Source organism: Echinops telfairi, unplaced genomic scaffold (genome assembly GCF_000313985.2).
Source record: "Echinops telfairi isolate 266 unplaced genomic scaffold, ASM31398v2 ScPeMD7_1713;HRSCAF=2227, whole genome shotgun sequence".
NCBI lineage: Eukaryota > Metazoa > Chordata > Mammalia > Afrosoricida > Tenrecidae > Echinops > Echinops telfairi.
In genome coordinates, this window is record NW_022105611.1 from 16,180,685 (window position 1) to 16,198,245 (window position 17,561).

Sequence of the window (17,561 nt, forward strand, 5' to 3'; positions counted from 1 at the left end):
AAAAAATATATTATTAATTGGGATTTAATACATATATCATTCCATAGTTCAATCTCTGAGTTGTTTTAGATGTTTTTTAATCTCAACTGTTATAATATTTGATTACAACCTGATTTGGCATAAAAGAAATGGTGCTTTGTAATAAAAATGTCTATATTTTAGCAGTATTAAATTCTCCCTATTTACATTACTCCCTCCCCCTCATTCACATCAAAGTTTTTTTGTTCTGAGTCTTTCATGCCTCATACCTGATCCCATCAACACCTCATGATCACACAGGGTGGTGTGCTTCTCCCTTGTGGACTTTCTTGCTTTTCAGCTAGATGGCCACTTGTTTATCTTCAAGCCTTAAAGACCCCAGGCGCTATGTCTTTTGATAGCTGAGCACCATCAGCTTTCTTTACCACATTTGCTTATGTACCCATTTTGTCTTCAGGGATTGTGTGGGGAAGGTGAGCATCACAGAATTCTGGGTTATTAGAACAAAGTGTTCTTGCATTGAGGGAGAACTTGAGTAGAGGCTCAGTGTCCATCTGCTACCTTAATACTTAACATATAAATATATGTAGATATATATGTAGATATATACTTCCCTATCATTGTATATTTACATATCTACATGCCTGTATTTAGACCTCTATAAATGTCCTTTGCCTCCTACTTCTTTCCTCTATTTCCTTTTACTTTCCTCTTTTCCCACTGTCATGTTCAACCTTTATTTGGCTTTCATTAATTTCTCTCAGCTACATTGTACTTGATCAAGCCCCACCAGGCATCCTACCCCCTCCTCGCCATTGATTTTAGATCATTTGTTCCCCCATGTCTAGGTTTGTTGACACCTTCCTTTCTTTCCCTTGCCTTCTCCTCTCCCGTGGCGCGCCCCCCCCCAACCAATCCTTCCATCTGTTGTTTTCCCCTGCAGATTGTTTATCTCGCCTACCTTATCTAGATATATATGCAAAAACAATAATAAACACAAAAAGCAAAACAACAACAAAAGAAAAGCCTATAAATAGTGCCAGGTCTTATTTGTTGACCTTTTGGAGTGTTTTCTGATCAAGTCTGATGAGATGCCATGCCCTGCTCCCAAAGTCTAATTTTGAGTTTCCTCAGGGACATCTTTGTTTTGCTCCCCTTGCTACTCCTTAGTGTTTCGCCCTGGTGTACCCATCCCATTTTCTCATGAAGTATTTATTGTAATTATCTAGTGTAACCAACCATAGCAAGAACTGGTTCAAGGTTTAAAAAAAAATTCTATCTTGATAGAACTGGATTTGAATGGAGGATAATTCAGTATTGCAAGAGTAGGTTCAAGAGATAGAAACGTTGGTAATGAATTCTGCAAGTAGTATGCTCAAACCTATTCTGTGTGTCTAGGTAGATTAGGGATGCAATTGTATATTGAGAAACAGCCCAGATCAGTCCATAAGTCCAAAATTAACCTATTGTCCGATACCAATCTATAAAGTCCTCTTCAAACTCACACAACTCATGCAATGGCGCCAAATGCAGGAAGATCATATGCCAGTACATTGAAAGTCTGTGGATCCGTTGACAGTGCAAGCATGTCAGCGCTGGCAGGGGTTTCTACATGGCTTCTTCAGCTCCAGAGCTCAATATAGCTCCCTGTGTTTTCTTCATAGGAATGTCTTACAGGGCGTGAGTGTATGCCCTGCCTCCAGTGAGCTATTTATCTCCTTAGTGCCGCCAAATGAGGTCATCAAACTGTGACTTGATTGACAGGCTACACTCCATTCCTTCACTCTTAAGTCTCAAATTGACAACAGATTATATAACTACCACACCAATGAGTATCAATTTATGGCATTCATGTTGTTGTTCCTACTCTGATAAACTGTCTTGGAAACCCATAGGGGCAATTCCTACCCCATCCTTTATGATCATTATGAGTCAGAATCACTCGATGACATTGAGTTATATTGTTGTTGTTGTTGTGAGGTGCTGTTGAATCAGTTCTGACTCATAATTGTGCACAACAGATTGAAACCGGACAGTCCTGCGCCATCCTGACAAATGTTTGAACCCATGGTTGGCAGCAGTGTGTCAGTCCATCTTGGTGGAAGCCTTCCTCCTTTTTCACTTCCCCTGTACTTTACTAAGCATGATGTTCTCCTCCGGGGACTCATCTCTCCTGACAACATGTCCAAAGTATGTGGAAAGAAACTTTCCACATCCTTGCTTCTAAGCAGTCTTCTGGCTGTATGTCTTCCAAGACAGATTTGTTCTTTTAGCAACTCATGGTAGTTTGAGTATTCTTCACTAGCACTAGAATTCAGATGCAGCTCTTCTGTGGTCCTAGTCAAGATACAGTTTTCACATGCATATGAAACCATTGAAAAGACCACGTCTTGGGTCAGACTCACTTTAGTCCTCAAAGTAACCTAGCTTTTCAACATTTTGAAGAGGTGTGTGCAGCAGATTTACTCAATGCAATGCGTTGTTTGATCTCTTGACTGCTACTTTCCATGAAGCAAAACGAAATCCTTGAATCTGCAATCAACACAGCATCTGTACAGTCTCTAATCCCCTTCAGAGATCATACTGTTGACTGAATATAACTTGTGTGTCTGCACTGTTGAAAATGTAGAGCCAATATAGTATTAAGAGGAATCGATAGATCAACCAAAAATATTAATATTGATTCCTTCTGAGTAATATGATTTTATACTTAAAAATTAGTGAAGAATATAGCCTGAATCAAGGATTTTTGCGATGACATGTTCATGGTGTTTCAGTGGAATAAAGTGCTTGGGGATTTATAAACAACAGTGGTCATTTTTTAAAATGGTGTATTGGATGCGCCTATGTAGTATTTTCAGTTTGATAATTTTGAGCTGTCATTTGATCTGGGATAGATTGCCACAACTGTTTAAGTATATATTGACACTAAAAGTATAAAGCAGAAATCTCAGTCTTTGTGAGGATTATTTTTCTGAAATTTTCAAGTTATGCGTCAGAGTTTTGTAATTTTTTAATCTTCCAGTTTTATGACATGTCGAATGGTAAAATGTCACTTAAGAGAAACTTCAAATGTTTACATATACCAGTGGTCTTCAGAGTTCACTGAAAAACAGACTTAAAAGAGAATGGAAATTTTTAGGAATGTTTGAAGCCCTCTCATTATGAAGGAGTCCTGGTTGTATAATAGTCGAACATTTACCTGCTAACTGGAAAGTTGATGGTTCAAACCCATTCAGTGACTTCTTATGGGAAAGACCTGGTGAGCCGCTTCCAAGAAGAGTGCAGGAAGAATGGACAGTTGTCCTTTGTCACACGGGGTAGCTGTGAGTTGGGATTGACTCAGTGGTACCAACAACATTATATTACGCTTTTATACTTTATAGTCTTGGAAGCTCCTATTTATATAATTACACGTTTTCCCCCTGATTTTTAGAGGAACAGAAAGAAAATGAAAAGATGAAAGTTGATGGACAGCCAATCAATTCAGAAAAACTTTCCCCACCTAACGTTCCAGAAGAGACTGCTGTGAAAATCGAGAAAGACGAAAAGGAACTTGTGAAGCTGCCGGTCATAGTGAAGCTCGAGAAGTCTTTGCCAGAACGTGAGGACAAAAAGGGCATCAGAGAGAAGGGTGATTCCTTCAAGGAAAATGTCAAACCTGCTAAAGTTGAATTGAAAGATTATCAGGTAGACTCTAAAGATACTCAAAGTACTGTGGAGAAACTAGTGGCACAGGAGCCCGAGAGACTGGAGTTTGGCAACATTAAATCTTCTCAGGAAATGACTGAGAAATCTGCTGAAGACACAGAGAAACTTAAAAATGACCAGCAGGCCAAGATACCCCTGAAAAAGCGAGAAATTAAACTGAGTGATGATTTTGACAGTCCAGTTAAAGGACCTTTGTGTAAATCAGTTACTCCCACAAAAGAGTTTTTAAAAGAGGAAATAAAACAAGAGGAAGAAACTTGTAAAAGGATCTCTACAATTACTTCTTTGGGCCTTGAAGGGAAACAACTGGTCAATGGAGAGGTTGGGGATGAAAAGGTAACTCCGAATTTCAAGACAGAACAAAGAGAGTCAAAGTTGTATGATGCCAAAGAAGATAGCTGTAGCCCTTCTAAGGGCAGAACCGTCATGATAGAGGGACACGGGGCAGAGCCCTTCAATTCTGTCATAATGAGTATCAAAATGGGTGAGCTTGAGAAGGAAGTGGCCTCTGTAGTGAAGGATACAGACAGTTCGATCTCTGTTTCAGAGATGCAGAGCCAGAAAGAGCAGATAGGACAATCTAGTCTGCCAGAAATGGAAACCTCTCTTGAGACTTCTGAGATGGCAAAAGATTTCTCTATAAAAAGTGTTTTATCTACCACTGAATCTTGTTCCATGAAAGTTGAAGAGAAGTCTCCAAAAAATAAGAAAGATAAACGGCCACCCCTCATAGAATGCCTTGAAAAGTTAGAGAAATCCAAAAAGACTCTTCTGGATAAGGACGCACAAAGATTGAGTCCAATACCAGAGGAAATTCCAAGGAGTACTGAAAAAAAGTCAGAAAAGCCGAGTACTCCCAAAGCAGCTGAAACGTCACCATCTGACTTGGCTGGTGTCGCTGAGACACTCACTTCAGAGAGAGAAGTGGGGGAGTGTCAGAGCACAGGTTCCGCTGAAGGCCTCATCCCAGACACAGCAAACCCGAAAAATCTGAAAGAGAATTCTGAGCCCCCAAAGGTAGAAATGGATCATCTGAATAATGCCCAGGCCTGTGGCATAGAGGATTCTTCAGAGACAAAGGGTTCCATGCAGAAAAGTAAATTTAAGTATAAATTGATTCCTGGAGAAGAAACCACCGCCTCAGAAAATAGGGAGATCACCTCTGAAAGGCAGAAAGAGGGCATCAAATTAACAATTAGGATATCCAGTCGGAAGAAGCAGCCAGATTCTCCCTTAAAACCTGCGGAACCAGAAACCAAGCAGGAGAAGCCTGCAAAGGGAGAAGAGAAAGCAAACGTGGGCCGTACTTTAAGGCGATCTCCAAGAATCTCTAGACCCACCGCGAAAGTGGCTGAGATCAGAGACCAGAAAGCCGAAAAGAGAAGAGGGGACGGAGAAGATGAAGCAGAAGAAGAAGCGGCAGCTCTGCAAAAAGACAGAAAAGAAAGTTTGAAGAAAGCGGAGGATACAAATTCTAAAGTATGCAAGGTAAATCTCTCGAGTTTTAATTTTTAATTACGGTAGATATATATGGCTGTGTTTATAACTCTTTGGTTTAGGCTAAAATTTAGTCATTCAGAGATAACTTTTTTTTTTTAATTGTACTTTTCTTCCTGTACTTCAACTAGTTTTTCCTCAGAAGTTATCAGAAGGGATCAAATTTTAGACTGTATAGTCCTGTCCTCTTTTAAACAAACAAAAAAATAAAATGCTGAGAGAGTACAAATACATTCTATAGGTTATCCATTCAAATAATACCCAGGCTATAGCATAAATGACAAAAACTTCCCCGTAACTATTATTAACAGTTTGGGGTACGCATCTTCTAGTCCTTTTCCATGCATTTCTCTTTTATGTCCATACGTATTTTCCCATTTAGTTAAAAAGAGATTGGATCAAATCTCTTCGATTTTTCTGTGCTTTTATTTTCCCCGTTGAACTATGTGTCTTTGAGCTCTTCATGTTAAAGTGTAGTCCACGTTTTGCTTATTAATGGCCACATAGTATTCCACAGTGTGGATGTACCTCAGTTTATTTCACCACTCCCTTATTGAATGACATTTAGGTTGTTTCCAATTTTTCACTATTACAGGCAATGCTGCATTGAAGATCCTTTTGGACATGAGTGAGTATTTCTTTAGAATAGCTTCCTAGAATTGGAATTACTGGGTCAAGGGGCATGTCTATTTTAAGAGTTGGTAGCTATCATCATAGTGCCTTTCACAAAGGCCCCGTTAATGGACCTTCTCATGCCCAGTGTCTTTGAGTGCCTGTTTTCCCCAATTTAATTATTAGTCTTAGAATGGCCAGAATTCTCTTTTCTGTGGTAATACCTTTTTAAGCCATATCTTGTGCAGTGAGTTTTTAGATAATCCATGGGAGTGTGTTGTGATTAAAAGTATTACTTTACTAAAACAAATCAGATGATCCTTCACTGTAAGTAACTCTTTGTTCTCTGATACACTGAATTTTTATTTGTATGAAAAGTTTCCTCTTTATTCTGCTGGTAAAAATCATTTTATACTTTGCAGGAGAACAGTAGTATAGAAATGACATAATAATACGTGACTTTAAAGATTGTATATGCATCGCTTCTCGGCGTTTTGGCTAAGATCAAGTGTAAAAATTGTATAAGCCTGTAAGAGCCCCCAATAAAATGATTTTATATATATATATATATCCAAGCTATAAAAAGTCATTTACAATATTGTAAACTTACTAATATATATTTTTTTCTAATTTTTTTTGACGTTTGTTGGGATTTGTTTATGGTTAAGACGTTTTAAAACCTTTGAATTAATTTGCACTCTTTTAAATGCATTTTTAAAATTTGCATAGTAGTATGTGGTAAAATATAGTCATTGCTCTGTTCCAGAGCCTTCTAAATGTACATGGCACTTGACCCAGAATCCTCTTCAAGGAATTTATCTTAACCAGAGATGTATATGAAAAAAATTTATATTTAGGAAATAATTTGTTTATGGAAGTGAAAAAATGGGAAACAACCTTATAAATGTCTAATTAGATACACACTGCTAGGTGACAGCATATTTTACAGCCATTTTAAGCAATGTTAGGGAAATCTTTTATGACTTGGAAAATATGTAAGGCAGAATATTTACTGTGACCCCATAGAAAAAAATAAAAGAACTACTTCTAAAATGTAACAATAGGCATATTTGGTGATGAAGTTATTAAAATTTTCATTTTCTTTTTTCTCCATTGACTATAAATATTCTACAATGGATGTGTATTACTTCTGTAATCAGGAGAGGATTTTTATCCTCCATCCCCCTAATTTTTTTTAAATTACATTCAACTATCCCCATTTTTATTTCACACAAGGTCAAACCCAAAGGCAAAGTTCGATGGACTGGTTCTCGAACACGTGGCAGATGGAAATACTCTAGCAACGATGAAAGTGAAGGGTCTGACAGTGAAAAATCATCTGCGGTTTCAGAAGAAGAAAAGGGAAGTGAAGAGGCTGCCCCAGCTGATGACGACGAACCATGCAAAAAATGTGGCCTTCCAAACCATCCTGAACTAGTATGTACCTGACCATCATAAATACTGTGCGCACTTCAAGTATGTTGTTTCCTGGAACAGCCAATATAGTTCTGTATTTAAGTATGTTTTGGATTTTTCCTAATGCGACAAAGCTTGGTGTGTACTACAAAATAACTTTTATTTCTCAAATAATAACCCACCTTTTCAGGACCAATGATCAGGGTTCTGCATTCATTCTACCTGGCGTATATATTGATATTTTCTCTACTTGTTAAGATTATGCTCCTAATCTCATAAATCAATGGATTTATTTAAATATTTTCTTGTGTTTTTGCTTTTTTCAGTGCTGCGCTGCTTTATTATATTCTGAAAACCAACTCTAACTAAATTAGACCTAAAGGAAAACAAACAAAAATTCTTTGTTTTCTTTCAAAAGACATTTTAAGAAAATAATATACAGGTTTTCCCCACTGTCTGTAAGCTGTGCATTCCTATGAAACCTTCCATTAGTCAAAATGGCGTAAAGTGAAGAAGCAGTCACCATTAATTTTTATGAGAAAAAAATGTGAGCATTCTCAGACCCCCACAATAATCTTCTAGATCATGAAGCCTATAATAGCACTAAAATATAGTCTTCACTGACACAATTCAAAGCAATCGCAGCTTGATGCTCAGGGACCGAGTTTGGAGCCCGAGGAAGGAGCTCAGACTGCAAAACCAATACTGAGTACTAGTTTCTAGTTTCATCTATGCCTTTAAGTAAAGGTACAAATCTCAGAAACATGGCTTACATTTTACCATAGAAATAATGTGATGAATGGAATGAGGGTCCATACATATGTTAACCTACACATGCCTGTGTAATCAATCATATAAATGAACTATAGTTCTAATGTTATTTACTACTGAATATTGGTATTGTAAGTGATGCATGTTAGGGAGATGCTAGAAAAGACTTTTAAAATCTCTTCTATGCTATGGGCCAGCACTTGTGGAATTCCTTTACGTGGTTACTAAACCAGAGTAAGTTGCTGTCAGGCCCACTGTGGTTTATGGCTATCCCATGCATGTCAGAGGAGTCTGCTCCATTGGGTGTCAATGGCTGATTTTTCATAAGCCACACTTTTCTTTTGAGGAGTTTAAGGATGTAAGAGCTAACCTGAAAGGGCCCTTGGTGTCCATGGTTGAAACAATTTGAACAGCAAACTTTAAATCAGTTCTGCACTCTAATCCAACTAATAAAGTAAATATCCACTAGTTCATAATTAAAGGAGCCTGGGTGGCATATTGGTTGGCGCAGTGTTATAATTTTGACCCACTAGTTGTTCTACAGGAGGGAGACTAGGTTCTCTGTCTCCTTAAACATTGACAGCCGTCAGAATCGCCTTGATGGTAGTGAATTGGGTTTAGAGTTGATGAGTTGCTACTGAAGTAAGTAGGTAGGTGGAAAGATGAATGGATTGGTTAATGAAATGGAAAATAATCTTCTCTACAAAGGAGTCCAAATACTGTACAGGGAATGATGGAAATAGAAAATTACCATTAAGACACCATCAGAGTCACTGTGGAATGCTAAACTAACAGCAGGTGAAACTTTAATGAATGGCAAGATACTTGCTTTATTCCAAAGTTTCTTCCCCTAAATATGTAATTAATTTAGGTGATATGATTTTAATATACATCTAAAAATTCTTAAATAATCCTTACTCCTGAAAATACAATTTAATTTCCTTGAGTGCAGGGTGGACTTATTGCTCTGATAAGAAAATCAAGTGTGAAAAATTACAAGTTTTACCTTTATAGTGTAGAAATTTGGTTACTACTACTTTAGGCTGATCAAACTGATTAACTGATCAAACTTAATATCATCAGTAATTAGTCATATGAATATCATGTACCCTCAGAAAGGACAGGTAATGAACTCTGGGCACTTCATCTTTGTAGTGCTTGTCCCCAAAACTCAAAGCCCTGGCTAGTTATGAGAAAACATCTGATAAGCCCAAGTAGACAGGCATTCTACCCCAAAAATCCAACCCCAGTATTCTTCACAACTGCCAGTCATGAAAAATAAAGGAAGACTGAAAGAAATAACTAAATCTAATCCGGGTGTGCTGGCCTGGATTTTAGAATCCCAAAGGATACGGTTTTAACTACATACAATGTATGCAGTCTAGTTAGTGGCATTGTGACAGTGTTAGTTTCATAGTTTAATAGATGTACCATAGTTATACAAGTTAGTATTAGTGGCAACTGGATGGAGAGTAAAGAACTCGTAATCTGTAAAGCTCTTGTGGAGATCTAAAATTACATGAGAATTAAGTTTTTTTTAAATAACAAACCCTTATAACTCAAATGTCTATGTTTTCAAATTCTCAGAGCCGATGAAATTTAGATAAATATTTAAACATAGGTATGCCAGTGTTTGTTTTACTGAGTTGAACATCATAAACACAAATAGTGATAAAACAACTTCAAAAAAAATTGTTATCCTTTGTATTTGAATATGATAATCCTATCTATAGTCCCATTCCTTTTATTCATCACTCTCTTATTTAAATTTACGTTATCAAAGTACCTATGAATGTTTCTTACAGATTGGTAATTGATGTGAAAATTGTACTTTTAAAAATTCTAGTAAGGTACAGTAGTTAAAGTGCTTTGTTAGAGATTTGAACCCTCCAGTGGCCGCATGGGAAAATGTGAGCTGTGCTTTTCTGTAAAGAGTTACCAGAACAGCCTTAGGAATCCTCTGGAGCAGTGCTCCCTGCCCTGCAGGGTTGGCCTGAATTGGAATCTCTTTAACATCAGTGGGTTTAGTTTTTATGTTCTTAGGGTCGTGCATGATAATGCTAAAAATTTATTGCTGAGATGTTGTTATATAGCCGCATTATATACTTATTCTAACTATGAAGGGCACATTGTTTACATGAAATTTGGACTTAATAATTTCTTACCTTTTTTGTCTTAGTTTTTCTTTTTAGATGGTATATTAGGTTACTCTAGCTTTTATTACTAAAATGCTATTGCACTATATTACTTAAAAAATACTGAAATCCTTATCTTTTTTTTGTGTTTTTGAAATCCTTTTCTTTTGAATTTAAAGAATATGCACTTTTAGTCTAGCTGTTAGGTTAACATTCATCTGTGGTTTATTTCAGATTCTTCTGTGTGACTCTTGTGACAGTGGATACCACACCGCCTGCCTCCGCCCTCCTCTTATGATCATCCCTGATGGAGAATGGTTCTGCCCACCTTGCCAACATGTATGGCTCTCTTTTTTTCAGACTGAATTGTCCTTGATTTTATATTCAAATTAATCCTTCTTGGCAGCCATCAAACATCTTTAGTGTTCAAAAGAATTTCTAAATAGTACCTCTTGTTTAGACTTCTTTGAAATTAGACTATCAAAACATCTATTTTTTTAAATTATTTAAATATTTTTGATCTTTTTCCAAAACAGCTTTCAGAAGCCTAGTTTTTGTGAAAGTGTAAATCACTGGTTTATTTTTCTCACATTTTTGTAGACACAAACAACTAAATTTATTTAAATACAGGTTAAGAAGTAAGGCTTTCCCTGCTGTTACCCCCTGCTTCCATCCACTTTTTGTCTCTATCCACCCTCTTTCTATCAGCAGTTTTATAGTTAGTTTTACCAGTTTCACATTATAATTCGGGTTAGTTTCTTTATTAAAGCTGCTGTCATTGCTTTTGTTCTTGTTTGGTGTGTCCATTAGTTTGGAATCCCAGCTGCCCTGTGTCCACAAGCACAACACAGTACCCACCATTGCACAATCCTGTACTTGATCTGTGTTTGTGTATTATGACATCTACTATGTCAAACTGTCTTTCTCCCTTACCGAACATGATGTCCTTGCCTAGTACTGGTCTCTCCTGATGGTCTCTCCTGAAGTAACAATAGACAAATTCTCGCCATCCTTAATTTTAACTATACTTCCAAAACAGATTGTTTGCTGTTCAGGCAGTGTTCTTTCCCATTGCATAATTCAGAGACAGCCATTCTTCTTCAGGCTTCCTTATTTATTGTCAGCGTTCAGGAACATAAAATGCAATTGAAAATCCCAGCCTTCAAAGTTAAATTATTGCTTTTAACACTTCAATATGAGATCTTTTGCCTCAGATTGCAGTGTGATGAGATGCTTGATTGCTGCTTTCATGGGCATAGATTATACCTCTTAAGTAAAATTAGATGTTTGACAACTTCAGTAATTTCATTTATTACGATGTTATATGTTGGTAAGTTGTGAGAATTTTGCTTTCTCTCTATTGAAGGGTCATCCCTGAAGCCTATGGACTTTAGTCTTCATCAGGAAATGCTTCCAAATCCTCTTTGCTTTTATCTGGAATTGTGCCATGTGCATATTATAATTTGGTAATGCATCTCTTCATATATTTCAGCGTCTCAAATTACTTGCTCAGCATACCAATTAAATGAGTACGGTGAAATGGTGCAACATTAGCATCGACTCGCTGTTCCTGACATGATTGGTTCAGATTTACTGCCTCTTGGTTTGCGTACAGAGTTCAGTACGAGCACAATGACATGTTCTGGGTTTCCTCTTTCTCACACTGTTATTCGTAGTTTATTGTGATCCACACAGTCGAGTATCTTTGGATAGTCAATGAAACATCAACTACACAACTTTCTTGTATTCTGCTTTTAACCAATATCCATCTGAAGTCAACTATGATCTCCTTCGTCCTAGATCCCCTTCTGAATTGGCTTCAATTTCTGGTACTTCCCTCCTGATACACTGTTGGAACCATTTAAAAATTTTCTTCAACACTACTTACTTACATGTGATATTAATTATATTATTTGATAATTTAAAGATTAGGTTGTATCAATATCTTTAGATTGTACATAAATATGGATCCCTTCTAAATTTTGTTGGCATAGATGAGTAAATGCTTGAACTTCTTCTTCCCTTTGGTTTCTAATGCAGGGCCTTTGCCTGTTTCATTGTAGTACGTCACTTTGCCTCCCACAGCCACTCTCTGAGCCATCATTTTGTCCACTCCCTTTAGCTGCTTTACTTTGAAGAGCAAGGGCAGAGGCTCTTCTTTTTCGCTTTTTCGCAGCCAGCCTCCTGTACGTGTCACTTCACAGCTCCTGTGGCCTTTGCTTATTAATATTCACTGCATGAAGTCTGCTCTTGAGATGGTCTCTACATTCAGAAGGGGTATATTTTTGTTCTCATGGACTTATTTTAATTTTCTTTAGCTTCAACCTGTACTTACATATAAGCAATATTTGATCTGCTCTGTTCAAGTTAATAATGATAGTGAATTTTTCCATTATATCTTCCCACATTTGGGAAGTCAATTTGTCAATTTGATTTTTGTGTATTCCATCTGGCAAGGTTCACATAATATATTGTCATAAAAATATATGTACATAGGCCAATACCTCTATTTTTATGAATTAACGTATTTACATATGTACACACCTATGTTTATATGTCTATTCATAGCTTTGCTTCCTAGATCTTTCCTGTTTCCTTTTGCCTTCCTCCTACCCCACCACCGCTCACCTTTCTGCCTCTTAGTAATTCCTCTCAGCTATACTGTTGTTGCTGCAACACCCCCAGGATCTCTAGTCCTCCTTGCTGTTGATTTTAATTCCCAGTTCCCCTGTCTATGGCGTTGTTTGCTCACCGCTCCTTCCCTCGCGTCCTCCTCCCCCAAGTCCCTCCAGAACCATCGGTCCCCTTGCTTTCTCGGTATTTACTGCCAGCGAGCTAGGGACTCTGTGTGTGTGTGTATAAAATCATTTTATTGGGGGCTCATACAACTCTTCTCACAATCCATACAAACATCCATTGTGTCAAGCATATTTGTACATTTGTTACCATCATTGTTCTCAAAACATTTTCTTTCTACTTGAGCCTTTGGTATCAGCTTATTTTTTACCCCCTCCCTCCATAATGAACCCTTGATGGCTGATAAATTATTATTATTTTTTCATGTATTACACTGTCTGATGTCTCCCTTCACCCACTTTTCTGTTGTCTGTCACCCGGGGAGAGGGTTATATATAGATTATTATTATTATTATTATTCTCCCCACCCCACCTTTCCCCTCCTGGTATCTCTGTTCTCATTATTGGTCCTGAGGGCTAACAGTCCCTGTGTTTCTAGCTCTGATTGGCACAGTACATTTTCTGGTGAGACTACAGATTTTTCTAACAGATGCTTTGTCCCAAAGAGGATGTCCTTACCTTTAATTTGGAAGGATGCTCAAGCACCTCTCTATTGCATTAAACACAAAGAAAACATTTTTACCCGCTGTGTTGCCTCTTAACAGCTTTATAGCAATAAATTGTTGAGCATAATATACCTTTGATAAATGATTTTGGAAGGGTGTTTGTTCATAAAGAAATAACATCTGTTTTGCTCCCTCAGAAATTACTATGTGAGAAATTAGAGGAGCAGTTGCAAGATTTGGATGTTGCCTTAAAGAAGAAGGAGCGTGCTGAACGAAGGTATTGCATTATGTATTATTAGTGGTTGACAGCAAAATTATTCTGCCATACAAATGTATGTGATCACCTAAAGCCATGGGTTGGCAACTATGACCTGACCTGTGGATCAAATACCTGTTTTGTGTGGCCTGCAGACTAAGAATGATCTTTTGTTTTAAATTATTTTAAAAATTCAAGACAATAGCATTTTATAATATGAAAATGGTAGGTTATTCAAATATATGTACATTATTTTTAAAATTCCAACTTCATTTTTTTGTTGTTGTTTTCCAAGAGTTTTACTGACATATAATTCACATACACAATTCATCAATTAAGTCGCATTAAGAAGAGTTGTGTAATCATCACCACAATCCGTTTTCAAATATTTTCTTCATGCTTGTTCCCATTATTATTAGAATCGTGCTTAATATGAACATATCTTTGCTCTCTCAGTTATGCATTGTGTGTGTTTGGGGTTAAAACATCGTAATTGATTAACTGTACTAGAGACCTTATAATCAGCCAAGTCTAGCATATTTATTATATGTCCCTTTATGAAAAAAGTTTGCCAACCCCGGATCCAAAGCATTTATTGGAACCTACTCTGAATAAATACTGCCTTAAGTATTGTGGAGGATGTGTACCTACGTGATTTTTGTAGAGAATATAAAACAGGTATAAAATCTGGTCTAGATTGAGTTATTCATTTTCTTTGGATGGACCTAATCCGCATGATCGACAGTTCAGTATCACCAGCAGTTCATCAGGAGAAAGATTGGCCTTTCTACTCACATACACAGTTTCAGTGTCCGAAACCCGTAGGAAGTGGTTATGAGTCACCATTGACTCAATGGCAGTGAGACTTAACACTGAGGAAAGGCTGCCTTCCCTTCAGTACACCACTGTAGTGGGTTCACCGTGTTGGAGAAGGCTTCCTTGAGCAGGTAAGACTAATAAGTTGCGCCTATTCTTTATTTTATTTCATTTTTTGTGCCTATGCTTTAAAAGGGAGCTCAAAAGATAAGAGAGCACGGTTTATTTGTACCTTTTTGACTGACTTTCTTAAGGGATCCTGGAGGCATAGCTGTTAAGTATTGGGCTGCTAATCACAAGGTCAGCACTAGCCAACTCCATGGACTAAAGATGAAACTTTTTACTCTTGTAAAGAGTTACGTGATCAGAAACCCACCGGAGCAGTTCTGCCCTGGTCTATATATGAGTCAGAGTTGACTCTATGGCAGTGAATTACTTGTTTTTCCTGGTTTTGACTAATTTATTATTGAACACTAATTCTCACATACTGTGTATGGAACTGAAAACAAAATGAGTAAGTCAAATCTCTTGATTACTTGTAGGTCACATTCTCTCAGAGAAGCAAGAAGTAAACTAATCCAAGCGAATTACATAACAGGGGAATATACTCATGATACTATTAGATTAATCCAGTGTTTTCATGACATCAGTGTGGAGGACATTTTTGTTCTTCTAAGAGTTGGAGTTATTTTGGAAGACTGGGAAAATAAGGAGTGGTTATGCAAGTGTATAGTGAGAGGAGTTGAGCATTGAACGCAAAGAGCACAAATGTTTGCAATGTTACAATGTACAAGTGAGAGTAGCAAAGCGATTCAAGAAAAAAGCAAGGTAAGACCAGTTGTGGAACATCTCTGAGGTTGGATGGCAAATCTGTTAATTCTCTATAGATAGTGACTAGCTATAATCATATCTTTATTTCAGAAAATTTACTGTGATAGTAATAAGGAAAAAGAACTAGCAACCCCCCCCCCTTTTTTTTTTTAACTGAAGCAATTAGGATTTTGTGGTTCTTGAAGTAAAGATTCTGAGGACTGATGAGCCCTGAACTAAGGCAATCACGGTGGATAATAAGATGGAGGTATTGGGAAAAATGTCAGAAGACTCTTCAGTAGGACTTGCTGCCCATTTGTGCAGTAGCTAGTAGAAGAAGATGGGACCATTGTCTCTTAGTTGCTCTTCTTGCCTTCATTACCTCCATTCGCTTCTGTTAACTGACGTTTCACAAGTTCTCACACCTGATTTGTAAATGCTTGCTCTCAAATGTGTTGTTGGAAATAATTTGGGAATTGTAACAGTTCAAAATATTTCCATAATATTTTGCTACTAATGAATTGGATTTCATCAGAGGTGGTTATAATGATGAGCCATTGGAGTCTAAACCAGGTGAGGAAGATAGGATGTGAAAGGGAGTGACTGGCAAAATAGAGATGATAGGAGAGTGATGGGTATAGTCCTAGTGGAATCAATACAGTGAGGGGGTGAGCGGCACAGAGAGACAGTAGAAGTTGACTGCCCCAAATTGAAAATTGGAAGTGGTGTGGTTTTCAGTAATGATAAGGTTTATGCCAAACATGATCATTAAGCTAGGGTGTAGTGAGCTGGAATGGTTGCTATTTCTTTCCATGACAAAATATGTAGATCTTCAAGATTACTGAGCAAGAGAAGGATGTGGTAAAAATTTGAACCTACTTTTAAGATGTTGCTGAAATATTTCTACCTATGTGTAGCTTTTTTCAGATCTCTTTTTCAAACGAAAAATTATCTCTTCCTTTTCCATGTTTCCATGATGCCTGTTCATAATAGACTATATAGTCCTTGTCAAACAATCATGAGGTTAGGCACCTTTTGATTCCCAAGGCTGACAAAAACCCTGACCTAATATGTTGAAAACTGAAAAAAAGATGTCAGTTTGAATTAAGGTAAAAAGTAGTGACCTATCAAAGTAGAAACATTTTAGGTGTTAACAAATCTCAGTAAATTTACATATGGTAAGGACACTCATATAGCAAACATTTGATAACATATATCTCAATTTATAGCATATTCATTAAGTTTTTCTTATTATTGCTAGTACTAGCCTTTCCTAGTTTTTAGTTTATTAACTATATTTTTATTAGGTTTAAATGAAAATAACTTTATTACTTTTTATGTATTAATTTTTATTTTATAGTTTAATATCCTGAGTGTAAAACATGCATAAAATTCTTGTTAGCAGGGTCAAGGACCTAAAAGGCAGATGCTTGGCAACAAAGGATACAATCTAAAGGACCTTGCCAGCTGGCTTTTTAATGTGTACTGGTAGAGAGAGGAAAAGTGGCTTACAGTTTCAGTTTAGTGTAACATCACCAGACCATTTAAATTTGTTATGTCAAATGTTTTGCATTAAAATCAACAAAGGTTTATTTCTTGGAACTGAAAATAAAGAGGTGTCATTAATTGTCTAAAGTCAGCAGTTCTCAACCTGTGGGTCACGGACTCCTTAGACGATTGAACGACCTTTTCACAAGGATTGCCTAAGACCATCAGAAAACACATTATTTCCGATAGTCTTAAGAACCAGGACACGGCTCCTCTGTCAGTCTCCAGGCTGGTCTGCCCACATGCATATATGCCCATACAGGAGTAGAAGACTCGTGAAGACTGTTACCCATGCTACACCATGTTCAAGACAAAATTTCATTTATTTGTAATTAGAAACAAATATTTCACAATACATAATTACATAGTGTTTGGGGGATTATTCACTATACTTTCATTATGTTCAATTTGTAACAATGAATATACATCCTGCATATCAGATATTTACATTGCGACTCATAACAGTAGCAAAATTACAGTTACGAAGTTGCAACAAAAATAATTTTATGGTTGGGGATCACCACCACATGAGTAAATATATGAAAGGGTAACAGCATTAGGAAGGTCGAGAACCACTGGTCTAAGTCCTTCACTTCCAGCAGAAGTCTTAACTGGGCACAAAGCTTTCTTCAGCATGCCGTCTCTAAATGCAGAGGCATCGGACTGTTTGCTTTTATCTAAGCAAGAGGTAAATGTTCCTAGTGTAAG

At 37.1% G+C, this 17,561-nt stretch overlaps 1 protein-coding gene across 1 annotated transcript in view; it reads left to right on the top strand.

Annotated features, from left to right (window-relative positions):
• Nucleotides 1–17,561, top strand: part of RSF1 (remodeling and spacing factor 1) — an 87,313-nt gene that overhangs the window by 49,967 nt on the left and 19,785 nt on the right. The window contains exons 6-9 of the mRNA XM_004708849.2: nt 3,416–5,178; nt 7,036–7,236; nt 10,356–10,460; nt 13,621–13,700. Of these exons, the coding sequence (XP_004708906.2) occupies nt 3,416–5,178; nt 7,036–7,236; nt 10,356–10,460; nt 13,621–13,700 (2,149 nt within the window). The remainder of the gene's footprint in view (nt 1–3,415; nt 5,179–7,035; nt 7,237–10,355; nt 10,461–13,620; nt 13,701–17,561) is intronic.